Here is an 18,442-nt window from a genome sequence, read left to right as displayed (position 1 = left end):
TTTTTGTATTGGTTTCTAACTTAATTATATTACAGACAAAGAATATATCTTAGGTAATGCCAATCAGTAATAGAATTTTTAACAGTTGGGTTCCATTGACTGAGGTAGGAAAGTTTGGAGGTGGGGAAGAGAAGCAAGAACACTATTGTAGAGATAGTAAATTTGTAGTGCCTGTAAGAATCCTAGTAGAGAGGTCAGGTGGACAGTTGAACTAAATCTATATATTGATTTTTAGATATTCTTGAATACATTTCCCTAATTAAGAATAATTTTTCAAAGTTGCAGAAGATCCTGCGAAGTCACTTACAGATTTATCTCCAGAGTTTGGACATTCTTCACCACCACTGCAGCCTCCTTCTATGAACTCCTTATCCAGCGAGAACAGGTTTCACTCTCTGCCCTTCAGTCTGACGAAGATGCCCAACACCAATAGTAGCATGGCTCACAGTCCGCTGTCGCTGTCTGTGCAGTCTGTGATGGGCGAGTTGAATAGTGCTCCTGTGCAGGAGAGCCCGCCCTTGCCCGTATCCTCTGGTAACTCACATGGTCTGGAAGTAGGCTCACTGGCTGAAGTGAAGGAAAATCCTCCTTTTTATGGGGTCATCCGCTGGATTGGTCAGCCACCGGGGCTCAATGAAATACTAGCTGGACTGGAACTGGTAATTAAATTTGACCTAAAAACTGCAGTTCTTTTCTGTATGGGGTTTTGTTCATATTTTTCTTGTATGTGTATGTGTGTGTGTGAGTGTGTGTGTTTGTGTGTGTATGTGTGTTGGGTTTTTTTGTTTTGTTTTGGCTAACTGTTGTATTTGTCAGAAAAGCCATTACTAGAGAAAAATATTATTACCATGTTGCCTGACTTGCCTACCCCTTAAGCTTCTGCTAACTTGTTTTAATGTTAGTTGAGTATATTCAAAGAATAAAAATTAGCTTTTAGGCTAATGTATTTAGGCTTCTTTTATTTTTTTTAATAATTTTTTTTAATTTTGGTACCGGGGATTGAAATCAGCTCCTTGTGCTTGCAAGGCAGGCAGTGGAACCACTGAGATAAATCCCCAGCTCCAGGCTTCTTTTATTAAAAGGAATGCAATAAGGAGAGAAAATCTGTTTTTTTTAAAAAACTAATTGTATTGGTACATTTTAGGTATACAATATAATGACATTCATCATTGGAAATTTGCACTTTTATATAATCTCTCTTGGTTCTTATTTTTCCTCCTTCCCCTGCCCTCCCTTCAACCCCTCCATCCCTCTCTATTTACAAAGACTTTGTTTCCATTTTTTCATTTTCTCATATGAATTCCATTCCCTTCTTTCCTTTCCCCTACCCCTCCCACTTCCTCTTCCCCTTTGCCCCTTTTCTTCCTATTTCACATTATCTATTATATCTTTTAGTCCTTATTTACACTTTCAGTTTCTCACACTAGAGAAACTATTCAGTATTTACACATGTGAGTACTATTTATTTCACTTAAGAGTATGGCCTCAATGTGCATCCATTTAGCCATAAATGTCTCTAATTTCTCATTCTTTATGGCTGAGTAGTACTCCATTTTATTAAAAAACCCACATTTTCTTTATCCACTCTCCAGTTGATGAGCAATTGGGCTGTTTCCAAGTTTTAGCTATTACAAATTGTGCTGCTATGAACATGGGTGCACATATATCACTGTGGTATGATCCTTTTAATTTTGGGGGGAAGATACCCAGCAAGGGAATAGCGGGGTCAAATGGGACTTCCAGTCCTAGTTCTTTGAGATATCTCCATACTGATTTCCAAGATAGTCTCTTTAATAAATGGTGCTGGAAAAATTGTGTTTCAATTTGCTAAAGATTAAAACTAGACCTATATCTCTCACCATGCACTAAACTAAAATTAAAATGGATTAAAGATCTAAATATTAAAACAAATGCTGAACCAGCTGGAACAGAGGTTAGGTAGAACTCTTGAAAACATTGGTGCAGGAAAAAAGATTTTATGAACAAAACCTCAGTTGCCCGTGAACTAGCCTAAACAATCAACAAGTGGGATCTCTTCTTATTAAAAAGCTGCACAGAAAGAAATCTGTTTTTTTTTTCCTTCCTCAGCTTCCTTCTCCACAGAGCTGTATCAAATACGGCTTTAAAATTAATCACCTAGAGATCTTTTGAGCTCTTGGTAGGTAGAAAGATTTTCCCTTTAGAGGTCGTCAGCATTTCATAGTCAAGAGAGGAGAATTTGAATGCATTTAGCTGATATTTCTTGGGTTTTTTTTTTTCCTTGCTTGTTTTTTTCCATACTAGTGAACACCATTGGAGAAAGAATTAAAATAATTAGCTTCCTCATTCCCCTCGGTTTTATTTGCTTATTTATTTATTTTGTATTGCTGGGGATGGAACCTAGGGCCTTGTGCATTATTGGCAGGTGCTCTACCACTGAGCTGCATTTCCCATCTCACCCCTCATTTTACTACTTGTGGAAATGGTGCAGAAAATTCAGTTAATCGGGGAAAGGATAGGCATATATTCTTGAAGAAATGCACTGAGGACCTCCTTCAGGATTTAGAAATTAAATTCTTAAGTCATTAGCTGTAGGCTAAGGCACCAACCCCTTCTTGATATAGTTCACATTACAGAAATAAAGAGGGAATTCAGAGAAAGGGTAAACTAGGAACACATGTTCAACACATAAATTCTTCAAGTGCTGTCTTTGTAAGGGGCGTATATACATATTGAAGTCTTTGTTTTTCAGGAGGATGAATGTGCAGGCTGCACAGATGGAACCTTCAGGGGCACTCGATATTTCACCTGTGCCCTGAAGAAGGCACTGTTCGTGAAACTGAAGAGCTGCAGGCCAGACTCTAGGTTTGCATCCCTGCAGCCTGTCTCCAATCAGATCGAGCGTTGCAACTCCTTAGGTAGTGGATGCTTTCCATTTATTTACTCGTTACAAGGGACTCCATTTCCTACCATTTTACAGGAAGGATGGTATATTGCTGAATGATTTTCTTGCTAATATTCATTCATTTTAAGAGTATTAGTTAGGAAAAGTGGGACTTAAGTGAGAAATACTAGGTTGTATTTTTCCTTTCCTATTGACTAGACATTTAATTTTCTGGAGTACAGGAAATAGTAATTGAAGTATGACCCTCTTTTAGTACTGATTCTCTCTTCATTGTGTTGCTTAAACACCTCTCTCCATCAGGGTGTCCTATTGAGTCAGCATTTTGCTTGATGAATGGAAGACAGCTATCTCTACACTGGAATGGGGGCAGTTTCCTGATGCAGTTTCCTGGACAATAGTGGTGCAGCATCTTGAGGGTTAAGCAGGTGTAAATAGAAAATGCATCTTTATGAAGAACATGTTTTGTAACCTTAAAGTAATGCTTTGAATTTTATTTTCAGGCTTGAAAAGGAAGTATTTTGGATAAATAATAAAATATAATGGAAACGATGTATTTTACTTGACAGATGCTCTTTTATGTGTTACTTAATACTCTAACATCTTTTTGAAATTGTGGAGGAAGTGAGATTGAAAATGAACAATAGCATTTTTTTATGATACAGGCTAAATAGCAGTTAACTAAAGGTTGAGAAACAAATTTTACATTGACATACTGAAAGATACTTTAAAATGAAGACATATGTTCTGTAATAGTTTAAAAGAATTCTTTTCATTTTCATTTTTATTGTTTCAGCATTTGGAGGCTATTTAAGTGAAGTGGTAGAAGAAAACACTCCACCAAAAATGGAAAAAGAAGGTTTGGAGATAATGATTGGAAAGAAGAAAGGTATCCAGGGTCATTACAATTCTTGTTACTTAGATTCAACCTTATTTTGGTGAGTTTATAATGGGGCAGATACCTGTATGGTGAGTGTGTGCTTGCATGTCTATATGTGAAACAGATTGCCAGCAGCCTCTGCGAGAAGGAACTGGGTGACTGGGAGTCAAGAAAGGGAGATTTGCCTTCCATAAAATACTCTTTGGAAATGTTTTCTTCTATTTCTCCATCTAAAAAGCTAGTATAAAAAGTAATGCAGTGAATAATGAGTAAGAAGTGAAGGATGGTACAAGCACCCAATGATAAATGTAAACATACTGTATACCTAAAATGTACCAATAAAAGAATTTAAGCAAAAAAAAAAAAAAAAAAAAAAAAGAAGTGAAGGATGCTGATACATGTGGGACACATATACCTGGGGCATCTGAAGTGAATAAATATGATATCTTTGCATACATATCAAAAGCATGAATTCCAGTAAGTCACTGGTTGATGTGTGCCCTGTTTGTTTTAGTAGGCAGAGGCAATCATAAAACTACTTCATTTAAAAAATGTTTTTAATACAAGGACTGTTGTCCTCATATATGTAGTTTTTTTCCAAAGTGGAACAACTTAACGTAGCAAGAATCATTAGGCTCTGAAGATTGAAGCAAGAAACTTTAGGCCCTGAGGATTGTGCAGTACCAGGTAAACTGAGGTAACTTGCCAGACCTGCACACTGTGTCATTAGAATTAGGAAGTTGATATGGGATGTTAACACTTGAAAAGCAGGGAAAAGAATGAAGGTGGTGAGCCATTTTGTTGGCAGAGCATTCGGTGTCTTGGATGTGTTGACATAAACAAGCCTTTATACCACTGATGTAATATTCTTCAGATTTCCTGATAAAAATCTATACTAGCCAAATTCTGTTTTCTTTCATACTAGCAAGTTTCTGTTATTAGTCATTCACAAGTGATCTTAAAGAACTTAGGATTTGGCAAAGGGACAAAAAGGAAGAGAGGAGTATGGTATGGTGTTTGCTCTGAGAAGTAGTTTCCAGACTTCTATATTACATGTTTGTAGTGTGACTCAGATTTGTGGGCCCTCTTTTAGCTTTTGCACAGAAGCTTGTTTTCTTAATATGCTTGGGCATATTTTTATCCTTTAACACTGTCAATCTGTAATTGGCCTCTTGGTGTTAGTTTTCTCCTTACTGTGAAAAGATCCTGTGCTAGGAACCTTTACAGGGGCTCTTAGGTCCCTATGTTCGTGAAAAATATGGATGTTTGTGCTGTTTGTTGTTTATATTTTGCTTCTTTTCTTTTATGGTTCTTTTTAAATCTGTCTCCTGACAAATGGCATGTTTATAACATGAGAAAAAATATTATTTTTATTTTGCAGCTTATTTGCTTTTAGTTCTGTTCTGGACACTGTGTTACTTAGACCCAAAGAAAAGAATGATGTAGAGTATTACAGTGAAACACAAGAACTACTGAGGACTGAAATTGTTAATCCTCTGAGAATGTAAGTAGAAGAATTTTATATTTTGCCTTTAGATGTTCTGTTTGCTCTTTTCTGGTACAGGAAGTGATTTATGCTCTGCTTTCATGTAATATAGAAATGGGTGGAATTTAGTTCTCATGATGAAGTACTGATTTTTGTTTAACCTTTGGTTCTTGTACTTCCATTGGTTATTTAATTTCTTGTCTGGCTGATATACAGAACATAGTATGTTCCATGAAATGATTAAAACCATTTTGGTAAAGTATACTACAAGTTAGCAATTGCAGTAGATTTAGAGAAGCTGATTTACAGTACTTAGGCTTCTTATCTTTTGAAATAATCTGTTCCAGCACTACTCCTAATAGTAATCATGCTTATTGATCAAAATGCTGTAGCCTGGCTTCTCAAACTTGATTTTCTCTGAAAGAGAAGGTAAAAGGAAAATTATTTATTTATAGAATGACTGCTATTAAATATTTCTGTCCTAGAAACAGATGAGGTATAGTTTAGTAATATGCTTTTTGTTTAAAGAAATATATTTAGCCCTCCTTTCATCTACTTTACCAAGGTGATTCTTCTTTTATTCCTTAGTTTAGGAATTATAAGTTTTTTGTTTTTTGTTTTTTTTGGTATCGAGGATTGAACTTGGGTCCTTGCGCTTGTGTAGCAGGCGTCGAAACCACTGAGCTAAATCCCCGGCCCAGTTTAGGAATTATAAATATGTCTACTTTTTGGGTCACATGAAGCTATTTGCAATGGTATAAGCACAAGTGACAGAGATCGTCTATAAAGACTTTTGATAAGTGGTACTAGTGATGCATTGATGGTGTCACATTGTAAATTTTAAACTGTGAAGAATTATGGCCATAAATCATAAAACAGTTTTGTTCATCAGGAACACAGAGGAACTCTAGTTTAAAGGCCATACTAAGTTAAATTTAAATTTTGTGACCTACTTTTCTTATTTAACAATAAAAACTAAGAGAGTTAGTTAGATATAAGATTTTGATCATGCAAAGCCTAAAATTTAATGAGCATTTCAGATGAGATCAGGCATGTTCAGGGTGGTATGGCCATAAACTAATGAGCATTTTAAACGACCTACTGTATCATATGGTTAGCAAAGTAAACTATAAAAGAATAAATCTCCCCACTTATGTTGTCTATTTTCCTTAAATTCTATAATTATTTTATGCTTTATGAGAATTATGAATGTTGATTTTTACATTATTTGGTCTTAGACAAACTTTTAAACAAACTTTTAATTTTTCCTCCAAATAGTTGATACTAGAACAAGACAAGTCAAACTCAAAACTCTAAGGAAGTAATGGCAATCTTTTAGAGACTGAATGCTCAAACTGCAATCCAAACTCACTTATTTATCTTAAAGTGCCAACACTGTGACTAAACCTGAGTACTCAGGTTTTAGTTTAGAAAAAACACTGTTATCCAATGCTTGACTGTTACCCCGACTTGGCTTGTGGGCCGACAGAGAAGGCACTGTGGCACAGGTGCCGTAGATTTGCCATCACTGCTGTAAGGCATAGTACTACCTCCTTCCTTCTTTCTAAAATACCATAAGCCTATTAATAATGCCAATTTTGTCATAAAGGCACATTGCCGTGGGTGTAAAATACCCACATATATATTGTTAAATTATTAATTTTAATTTTATGAGTTTTATTATGTTAATGAGTACTTAACAGGAAAAAAATTTTAAAAGTATCGAATTTTTATATTTATCGTTTATAAAAAAGCATCAAAGTTTTCCACAACTGTTTTTTTATGTACAGAGTCTACTGATAGCACATGTATTTAGCTTTCTCTTTCTGTGAGACAGGCCGTTCTTGTCACCTCTCTTTTGTCAGGAGCTTCTTAGTATATTATATAATGAAAAATAAGATATAAGGAAAATAAAATATCAATAAAATAAAAATAAGATATCAATAAGGAAAATAAGATAACAATAAAATATCAAATATGTAATGAGTACTTAGAATAGACGTCAGTATTTTCATATCAGCTGTTTATTTGCTTACAAAACCTAAAAGATAACATCAGAAATAAATACCTATGTGAACTACAATGTAAATACAAACAAAAGTCTACCACAGAAATAATCTTTCCTTCATACCAACACAGTCTTCACACATGAAAACTGCACACTCCATTCATAAGTATTGCTTACATTAATGGCACACATGTTTTGTTTTCTTGTCCTTTTTTTGTTGGGCACAGTTGATATCTTTTTGGTTTTACTGTTGTTGTAGTGGGTCTTTGTGATGTTGCACCTGACTGTTCACCTGTCAGCTCACTAGTGTGCTCCACAATTTTTTTGCATAGTTCCCTGGGCACAAACATTTTGTTTTTACTCTGCTGTAAATGATCTATGACTTCTAGTCCCAATCCTTTAAAATAATTTCTCCATGGTATTTTGCACTTGTTATTTTCTTTGTAAAACTATTTATGTCACACATGTTTAGGATTGAGTAAAACATGACCATTGGCCAATGCTTTGTGTTTTGAGTGACATCATGGTTGCTGTATAACTCATCAACAACATCATTGGCCTTTGGCTTTATAGTTTTGGCTTTTTTTGTTTATTGTTTTGTTGAGGTTTCCCTACCAATATTTCCATCATGGTGGAATGTTGACATCAGCAATACCGGTTTGCTTTTCTTTGCCATATATGAGGCCAGTGTTATATCTTTCCAAAATCCAAAGATTGCGCTATGTAATTCTCTATTTTGGAATTGCAACATTTCATTTGGAATTTCTGCTTTGTTCTTGTGTTCTGCTTTGTTTTTTGTTCTTGTATACAGTTACTATGCTGTTCAACTTGTGCTCTGTTAGCAAATGTAGCATCAGTTGGAAACTGATAAACCAACTGTTGCATGTCACATTCCGATTAGTTTGGGAGATTGGAACAAAAAGTCTGTTCACAACATCATTCGGTTTATTACTATACAAATAAGGGCCTAGTGGCTGAGTTTCAGGATAAATTTCTAAATTGAAAGCATAATACATCTTTACATCTACAAGGGTATAAATTTTTATGCCATATTTTGAAGATTTTTTGTGGCATATGCTGCCTGAGCTACAGCGACCATGAAATGCTGCAAGATGTGCATCACTAGTCATGTATTCAGATGGTGTGTAAATTGTTTGACCCACAAATCTCTCAAAAAATGAGTGGGTAGCGGCCAGATTATCAGTTCTTTTTCTTTCTTGGTGAGTAGTTTTGCCATCAAACCTCAGGCAATTTTGAAGGAAACCAAATCTCTTCAGTGTCATTGTTATTCTACAAACCTCAAGCTCACACCCATCGTTTTTTTCCATAAGTCTTTTACATTCCTGCAATTACCATGAGAAAGCCCTGTTAAGTACAGCAGACCTATGAGTGCTCTCAGTTTATTAGCTAGTGAGGTGTCATAATAAATACATTTTTGAATGTGGCAATTGGTGCATACAGAACGTTTTACTTGTAATTCAGCATTTGTATATTTCACAACATGTTGTAGCATTTTTTTCTATTACAAACAATTTCCAACATTGAATGGAAGTGTTGGCATTTTGTCCAATAGGTTTTACTCCTGCCAAGACCTCGCTATATCTTCAGACCTAGTTCTAACATTGGATCATTCTATTTGGTTGCGTGACCATTTTGTACCATTTCGACTAGTCAAATATGTACTCACATTGGTGTTTTGTTTTTTTTTTTGGTCATCTGAATCAAAGAAGTCTGCATTCCTCATGTCTGTATTAGTCTAATCTTGCTCCATTTCACTGTCATAGGAACTTTGATTTACATGGCCAACATTAAAGTCATTATCATCTTTATCATCCTTGTATGAGTAATATAATGATTCACTTTCGACCTCCTCCAAAACTTGCAAATCTAGGTTTTCATGTGCCATTGTACCGAATTGGGCTACTTCTGCCAGAAAAATCAAAAGAAAACTTTTTAAAAAACAAATCCTAAATGCACCTTGCCATTCATCTGCCACGTGGGTGAATGCACACAGATGGGCTTTTGCTTTGTTCAGGCACAGCTACTGTGAGTCACATCCACATTCCATTATGGTAAAATACATGCTTACATACCACAAGAGTGGTGTGGGTATATTTTACCCCCTGTGATGCTCAGGTAAACATATGCAAAACCTGTTAGCCGGAGCATTATGTGGGTAAAAATCCCAGTTTGACACTTTTGAACACATGCACACACTTTGTTGTTCATTGTACCAAGTGGGTAGACACAGAGATTGGTTCTCTATCTCCCAGGTACAGCTACTGAGGTGCACAGCTGGCTACTATTATGCTAAAGTACAAATTTACAGTAGAAAAGTGTGGGCTAGGTTGTTATAACCCAGTGTTATGCCCTACAGAATGTTATGCCTACAGAATGTGTGAAACATTCTTTGGATCCTGTTGTCCATGATAAGAAACTTGTCAGGTGGCCTGTAGCAATCCAGAGTCGTTGTGTTTGCAGCACCCGTATCTCTGTTTTTGCTTTGTGGTTGTGTTTGATACTGAAATCTTGCTTTCTCCCTCACAAACTTCTCAGAGGTAGAGACCCTGCTTTTCTCATCTTACTCCTTTTGTAGTTCCAGTGGCTAACAAGTTAGAGTAGTATGTAGCAGTTGCTCAAATGTATGTTGTTTGAAGAGAGTTAATAATGAATGAATAGCCAGTATAGAAAAGCACTTATAAGATGAAGTGATTCTCACTTGCCTTTATTAAGGCCATAGTGGCCACTGAAGTCTCTTCTGGAGTCATTTTTAGAAGTAGAATTTTGTAAAGGATTGACATTGAGCTTATTGAATGTGTCCTGTACTCAGACAAACATGAGAGAAAATGGCATAATGATGCTGGTTGATTTGATTGCAGATTGTAGATTTTCAATATCTCATCAGTTCCCTTTCTTATTTTCCTTGGTAGCTGTTATATTTTATGGTATGGAAAGAACTTTCTCTCTTAAAATGGTGTATTCTATTTTATAAAGTAAATAATTTCCTAAGCAAAAATTAGTTAAGAAATTAATCACTGTAAACTTTAAAAAATATTTTTCTCCCATTATTATATGACAGTTGTTTTAAAGTGTATAATAGTGTCTGGGGTAATTTTGGTAATTTTTTAAACTTCAATAAGAAGCCTGTAACTGTATTCTTCAATTGCCTACTCTATTGATATGTCACATGTTAGAATTATATATGTCATTATTAAAATATATTACATAATTTATTATGTATGCCAGTAGCAGTTAACTAATAGTTTTTTTACTAACATAGATATGGATATGTATGTGCCACAAAAATTATGAAACTGAGGAAAATACTTGAAAAAGTTGAAGCTGCATCTGGATTTACCTCTGAAGAAAAAGGTGACCATCTTCCTTTATAGCATATGCATTGAAAAAAACTTGAAACCATGTAAATATGTTAAATGATTAACTAAAACGTGTGTCTGTGTGGTTTTGTGGTTTAATTTTAAATTAGAATTGGGGAGCCTGGGGCTATAGCTCAGTGGTAGAATACTGTACTTGCCTGGTATGCTGGGTTCAGATTCCCAGCACAGCCAAAACAAACAAATGAACAATAAAAGAAAGAACTTTTTTCTATATGATACACATTTTTCTCCCTGTTTTGTAAATTCTTCCTCTCTTTGGAAAATACAGTGATGTGCAATAATGAACCCCTTTAAGAGGCTACCTTGGTTCTACTGTATTAAATGAATAGATCAAAAGTTCTTTGCTTTCCATGGAGCAATGATATGAGTTGTTTCTCTTTCTTTGGTGAAGGGATGCATTGAGTCATCTGTTTCCCACTTGGTCGGGAATTGAACTCCGGTCCTTGCTCTTGTGCAGCAGGGAGTGAAACCACTGAGCTAAATCCCCGGCCCCAGGCACTTAGTTTTTCTTGTAAGAGGGCATTATTAAACAGCTGACTAAGATTAAGTTTATGGTTAGTGGTTTTTGTTTGTTTTTTTTTGTACCGGGGATCAAACTCTGGTCCGTACACCTGCATAGCAGGCGGCACAACCACTGAGCTAAATCCCTGGCCCTTGGTTAGTGTTTTAATCTATTCATAGCTAATGGATTTATGCAAAGATTCAGCCTCTGACTTTGGAGTTTTAACAGTGTGCCTAACCAGCTATGATGCTTAGAGTCTTGATAATTAACAGTAAGAAAAAGCAGGGGATACTTCAGATTTTGTCCCACTTATTTTAAACTGCCCAAAGTAAAATTATTTCACTCTATGTGAATGATTATACCTTTCAAATGAAATAAAGTTGTAACAGAATTGGAACACAAAACTTTCTTGTAACATATAAATATCCTTATCAGGAAAATTTGAAAACTATGCATTTAATTAAAGTGAATTTACTGAGTGGATGAAATTGAATTCAGTTTAAAAATATGATTTGTAAAGAATAGAATGATTTTAAAGTTTTGCCTATGACTAACTTAATTTTTTATTTTCTTCTAGATCCTGAAGAATTCTTAAATATCTTGTTTCACCACATTTTAAGGGTAGAACCATTGTTAAAAATAAGGTAAGTTTTAAATTGTTATAGAAGCATTGGAAAAATAGACCATCCTTATTTTATGACTATCATTCAGTGGGAATGATTTCCTTACTGATTAGTATTTTATTTCTTTAGGGCTCTTAATTATATTAAACAAGTATAAATGCAAATTAATTTTCACCATTATCCTTTCTGTAGTGCCATACTTAAGAACAAATTCAATGTTAATTTGTACTTCTAATTTTAATCCTAGTAATATTAGTACAATTCATTTTCTTATGGAACTGTATGAATATTTTTGTAGTTTTAATTAATTATCATTTTAAAAGAATCATATTCTAATCTAGTTAAGTACTGTGAGAACATTGTTTTTGATTACCTATCACATAAAGAATTAAATTGGTCTTAAACTAGCTCTCTTGTCCTCAGTTTTGTAACTTAGTCTTTTTCCTGCCAAGTTGAAGGAAAGCCTTGAATTTAGCACAGCAAAGTTCTCAGTGAGATATTCTAGATGCTGAGTTTCCCATGTAATTTATTGTTAACTGTTTTAGTGGTGGACCTGACTTCATTTAAACCTGTGTTTCTCTGTTGAAAATCTTGGTAATGTACCATGCATTTCCTTAAAAACTTAATTGTAGACAAGTTCTACTGTCCTCCCATGTCTTGGGTGATATTGTTTGATGCCAGTGTTGAACAGGTGGGTGAGAAGAGGGAAGGAAGAGAGAAAAGTGCCACAGCTGTAGCTGGATATTGTACAGAACGTTCCAATGGATGCAATAAGATGAGATTCATGAACACCTGATATACTTGTTTATTGTCTGGGCAAAATTGGTAATAGCCTTGAGTGGACCTAGAAAACCCTTGAGAATTGTCTAGAACTGATTAGAACTACTTTTAAATAGGAAAAAGGAATAATTCCATACTTAATGAAAGTAAAATACCATGCAATCTATTTTATTGAGATAGATTTTGGAAAGACACAGAGCTGAAGGGTAACTTGATTAATGAGAGAGATTGTATTTTAGGTAGGAAGATTAGATACTTTAAAGATGCTAATATTTTATAAAATAATTTGGACATATGCAGGATCTTAACCTTTACCTTTTTTTGAACTCAGGAAAGAGAAGTGATGTTAGAGTTCTCTACAAAATAAAGTGGGTGAAGAATACTTTGTTTTCTGAAGAGTTCTATTATAAGCTTAAAAGCCAAAGGAGTAGACATTGAAATTGTGTTTGATACTGCTATAAAATTAGAAGAATCAATCAATAGAACTGAATAGAAAGCTCAGTAGTATTTCAGTAACTTAGAAGTCAGTTTCAAACACAAATGGGGAAGGAAAGATATATTTAATACATGATATAGGGCAGCTAGCAGGCAGCTGGGGAGAAAAAGGTCAGTTTTGTTTTTCATCTTTTAAAGAAATAAATTCTAGATGCTTAAAACAGTTGTTTTCATCTTTTTATACTTTTCTAGCCCACCACACCTAAGGGATGTCATCCCTCCCAGTATTAGCATCAGTTGAATGGTGCAGTGCTTTCCAAGGGGATAAGAGAATGGGCCGGCACTGCTCAGTCTGAAGGCCTGGGGCCTTTGGAAAGGGCCTTACAGAGTTCTTATACTCCTTGAGGGGTCCACTGTCCCTGTCCCACCCCACCCCCAAGCAACTGTTTCTTACTTTGAATCACTAAAGACTATAAGAAGTCATTTTAAGTCAGTCTTTCTTTGCCCCAAGTGTCGCTCTTCCCCTGCATGCACCTTTCTTCCTGAACCTATGGAGGATGTATGCCTTAAAAATAGAAGAGGATAAAATGGTCCAAAAGAGGTTATATTTTCACATGACTGAAGAGACAAAAGATGGAGTAAATACTGATGGGGAATAAAGCAGATTTGACCAACAGCATCACTAAACAGGCAGAGGTAGGGTTTGCAGGATGGGGGTGTGTGCCTGGTCCCGATGCAGAGCGGAGTGATGAGGGCTGGAAAGAGAGGGGTTCTAGTCAGAGTCCTAAAGGAAGTGTTGGAGAGGATAGGGAAGTAGTGGCGTCTCATGAGATGTTCAGAATTTTTGACTTAAATTCTAAGAATAAAGATGTACAGAATCCCTTAGGAACCAGGACTAAATTAACACTCAGAGACATATTACAAGATGTACTTTAATAAGATAGACTGAATTTAGAATGAAAGAGAAGGATGTAAGAAATGAAGAATCAAGAAATTGGTAAATTTGGGTAAATTAGACCTTCACATTTAAAAAACAATGATAATGATGGTAGTAATCATAGTGAGTAATTGAGTGCGTGGTGGATAAAGTAAAACTAAAGGCACAGGCTAGCTACTAAAATAGAGGATGGTAATTGGAGGCAAGCAAAAGAAAAGAAAATTGGAATAACCTAGGCAGTCAAGAAGCAGAGATGTAGAGGAATTTGGGGATTGCATTCCTAAGTACCCCTCCTTTCAGAACAGTCTGGGTATTCTTCCTTGAATATATCATATTGTACTGTGTTCAATGCTACTGGTAGCACTGAACCTGTAGAGAACTTTAGTGACTACCAATTACGATCTGTGTCACAGAAGTAGATAGTTCAGAATTGCAGATTCATGAGCATTTTTGTCTTCTCTGTAATGTCCATTTTCTTGTGAAGCGAACCCATTTGTGCCCATCCCTGGATTTTCCTTAGTGGGGCATGTCCTAGTGTAAATCACACACTTCAGCATGATTGCACCAGCTTCGTGTTGTGAGTCTGTAGGGTTTTGGCCTTCTGTGACTTTAGGAGAGAGGTGTGAGAGGTTGTTCCCCCACCCCACTCTTGTGTCCCGCATCACAAAGCTGCACACGTCCTACTCCGTCTTCCTGGCTCCTTCTCTGTGTTTACAACTTAGTGCTCCTTTCACCACCATCCCTTATCTTCCAGCCACCATCATTATTTATTCCTGTTATCACTACTCACATCCATTATTTCATGCTTTCTTTCCTCTTGTTTTTCTCTTCTACCTATTAATTTTTCTACATGTTTTGGCTTCTACAGAAAAATTTTGGCCTTTTGAAGTCAACAGCAAGCAATGAAGATCATTGGTCTAGCACAACCACCATGTTTTGGGGTTCCCATCTCTCCTTATCTGTCATGTGCTCTCAAAAATCTTCTGCCTTGTTACCAAGTTAGTTTTGTTTATTTGAGGGTATAGGTTACTTTGGGAAACTGAGGGTTTCTTCAGGCTGGTCTCTGAGTTGCTGAGGTTTTATTATGAAAACTGTTAATATTTTCCCCTAAAAGTCTTGAAATGTAGGCATATGTATAGATATAAACAATCTGACTCAGCACCCAGAAAGTCTGTTAAAAAGGTGAAGAATAAACTTAAAGAGCATTCATCTTTTTGGTAGAGTTAGTCTTAAAGATTAATGGCATTCTATAGGAAAATATTTAGAGTAGAAAAAGTTCACTGTGGGTTTCACTGTGACTGGCATATAGTAGGTGCTTACTTGGTCTTTGTTGAATAAATGAATGACTTTCTAAAGAGACAGTGTGTTCTAATGAAAGATTGGGAAGCTGTTGTTAGGACCACTGGGACCCATACCTTGCTCTGCTCTTGATTTGCTGAGGAGTCATCTTTCTTTAGTTCTCAGGACCTTCATTTTAAAAAAAGTTTGGTCTGGAAGATCTCTTAAGGGTCTGTGGGCATATAAGCATTTGTTTCCCTGCTTCAAGCATCTCATACGTTTTGTTACTTTCTAGATTTCAATGGTGAAGTGGAGCTAACTGATTTTAGCTTCTGGTTATTATTGTTCACACAGTGCTTCTTGACTAGAGATATTATTCCACAATTTTTCTCCTGGTCACCAAGAGAACTTCTCAAACACTAAAACAAGAAATTACTTAGGGTTTTGTGCATAGATACATTTAATTATTTCATCTGAATTGTCTTTTCTGCCATTGTTCAGACCACCCAAAGTTGCTTCATCAGTTTTATGGGTTTTCTATTCTCAAACATCCTGGAACAAGTTCACATTCTGATTTAAGCATTTAATAAATAAGTCACATGTGTTCTTTTCTGCATATTCTTAGATCAGCAGGTCAAAAAGTACAAGATTGTTACTTCTATCAAATTTTTATGGAAAAAAATGAGAAAGTTGGAGTTCCTACAATTCAACAGTTATTAGAATGGTCGTTTATCAACAGTAACTTGAAATTTGCAGAGGTTAGTGTCACTGTGTTTCCTGTGAAAGTCTGGAGGATTCTTAAGAGAACTTGAAGAGTCAGTGTCTACTGAGTTGAACCAACTGAGATTAGCTGTTAAAAAAAACAAATTCAAAAAAAAGTGAAGTGTTTCAGCATTGTCCTTATAGAAAATACCTTAGACTTAAGTTTGACCTTTTTAGATTTTTGGTGCCAAAACCCACAAAGCTAATTTGTAACTTGAAAACCCCAAAGTAGTTTAACACAAAAAGCAGGACTTAAAAAATTGTCATTTTACCCAATGTATTATCCAAATATATCAAAAGAGAACATTTACTTTTCTCCTATTCAAGAAGAGACAAAAATGTCAATCAGTTCACTAACATGGGTTTAATGAACAAATGATGCAAATGAGTTTCCTTTTTACTGTCTCCTGTGTATCTTTATGATGTTAGTAAGTGCATGTTTGTGGTTTATTTTTATTGTGTTACCTACCTCTGAAGAGAGGTTGATAAAACCTTAACAACCACAGTTTCTTATTAGTTCATATATCAGAAATATCGTCTATCTGTTATGATACTTTCCGTGTATTTGCTAAAATGCTTTATCCAAAACCCTTAATTAATATAAACCAAGAGTAAAATGACACTAGGTAGTTCTTGTATTATCTGGACCTGAGACTGTTGAACTCCCTGCTTCTTAGTGTTGCTGTGTCGCATGACCAGGGATGACTTGAAGACTGGTGGCTTGTGGCTGCTTTATGTTCACACTCCACATTCACTATGTGGGTCTTGCTTTGTGGGTCACCAGCATTAGGGTAAAAAATCACTGCTTGCTCTGACAGCAATGACTATTTCAGTTTCATAGAAAACATTTTTTTCTTAGCACTTTGATTTCTTCTAAAAATGTCTTTTTCTGTCTTTCTTTTTAGGCACCATCATGTCTGATTATTCAGATGCCTCGATTTGGAAAAGACTTTAAATTATTTAAAAAAATTTTTCCTTCTTTGGAATTAAATATAACAGATTTACTTGAAGATAGTAAGTATAAGGTTCTTTTAGATTGCCTTTTTATTGTATTTATTTATTTATTTATTTAATTTTATTTTGATACTGGCAATTGAATTGAGCTCAGGGCCTTGCACTTGCCAGGCAGATGCTATACTGCTGTGCTACGTCCCTGGCCTGTTTGTTGTTTTTAGAAATAGTCTATGAGGTCATTCTCATTAATTGTGGATGTTAATATGTCTAAAAGGCAATTCATTATCTGAAGAGCTTAGAAATATTAAGCTAGTGATTTTAATTCCGGGAATTTATTCTGAAAAAATAATTAGAGATGAAAATAAATATTTTATATCTAGATATGCTTGTCATAAATTTGAAACAATCTAAGTGTTAATGAGAGGGCAGTAGTTAATTTTATATCTATACAATGAGACTTCTCTTAAAATTCATGTTTTTGAAGACCATTGTGTTTGAAAATGGTCATGATATAGTATTAAGTGAAAACCACAGACATTGATAGGTTCTTAATATGGATATCTGACTCTTAAATACCCATACACATATAGTTAGTTATGTGAACATTCACGGATAAAATTGGAGAAAATTCATAGCAGGATTGACAGTGGTTCTCTCTTGCTAAGATTGTAGATACTTTCAGCTTTGTTCTTTATACTTTTTTGTATCTTGAATTTTCATCAGCAAACATTTTATAATCAGAGGAGAAAACACTTTAAAATGCGTTATTTAAAAAGCAGCTATTTGGTCAAAAAGAATGTCTTCAGTGATATCTCAAATCTAAGAAAATCCAACTTAAAGTTTAAGAGGATGGGAGAACCATAGACTCTTTTGAAACCCTGAACATTATCTTTTAAAAATCTTTTTAATGAAAGAATGTTTGTTTGTCTTTTGTGATATTGGGGATTGAACTATATCCACAGCCCCTTTTTTATTCTTTATTTTGAGACAGGGTCTTGCTAAGTTGCCCTGAGAAGGCTCAAATCTTTGATCCTCCTGCCTCAGCCTCCTAAAGTCCAGGGAGTAGAGGAGTGCACACCAGGCCCAGCTAAGAATGTATTTTTGAAAGGGCCCTTGACTCTGCTTTCTATCCCCTACTCCAGCTCCCAGGCAGTGCCGGATCTGCGGAGGGCTTGCCATGTATGAGTGTAGAGAGTGCTATGATGATCCGGACATCTCAGCCGGAAAGATCAAGCAGTTTTGTAAAACCTGCAACACTCAAGTAAGCTGCCTTCACTTACTGGATTATCTCTTGTGGAACAGTAAGCTATGTGTGGTTAAAAACAGAGTTCAGGTTTTAAAAAGTCTTTAAATCCTACTTAGCTTTAGAAATTTATAATAAAATGGTATCATATATGCCTCTGCTGTTGGACTGATAGATCTCTGTAAAGTAGTTTGTTGCTGTTTCTAAGGATGTTGTTAAGAGTAAGTGGAATCCCCCTACTTGAAGCATTTCTTTCAGCTCATTTGTGGTGTTCT

The 18,442-nt window shown here is 35.4% G+C and overlaps 1 protein-coding gene across 17 annotated transcripts in view; it reads left to right on the top strand.

The window, feature by feature from the left end:
* Nucleotides 1-18,442, top strand: part of Cyld (CYLD lysine 63 deubiquitinase) — a 61,200-nt gene that overhangs the window by 35,857 nt on the left and 6,901 nt on the right. For 12 of the 17 annotated variants that reach the window (XM_087206714.1, XM_021260927.2, XM_013073342.3 and 9 more), the window contains 9 exons: nt 280-659; nt 2,732-2,897; nt 3,678-3,819; nt 5,143-5,265; nt 10,536-10,627; nt 11,733-11,799; nt 15,834-15,966; nt 16,876-16,984; nt 18,067-18,185. In XM_087206714.1, the coding sequence (XP_087062840.1) occupies nt 280-659; nt 2,732-2,897; nt 3,678-3,819; nt 5,143-5,265; nt 10,536-10,627; nt 11,733-11,799; nt 15,834-15,966; nt 16,876-16,984; nt 18,067-18,185 (1,331 nt within the window). The remainder of the gene's footprint in view (nt 1-279; nt 660-2,731; nt 2,898-3,677; nt 3,820-5,142; nt 5,266-10,535; nt 10,628-11,732; nt 11,800-15,833; nt 15,967-16,875; nt 16,985-18,066; nt 18,186-18,442) is intronic. The other 5 variants (XM_087206696.1, XM_087206697.1, XM_087206718.1 and 2 more) reach the window with 1 other exon arrangement.

This window comes from Heterocephalus glaber, unplaced genomic scaffold (genome assembly GCF_053883595.1).
Source record: "Heterocephalus glaber isolate CG9 unplaced genomic scaffold, H.glaber_assembly_v1.0 deba00000071, whole genome shotgun sequence".
NCBI classification, from domain to species: Eukaryota; Metazoa; Chordata; class Mammalia; order Rodentia; family Bathyergidae; genus Heterocephalus; species Heterocephalus glaber.
The sequence above is the reverse complement of the archived record's forward strand: the minus strand, read 5'-3'. Positions and strand labels throughout refer to the sequence as shown.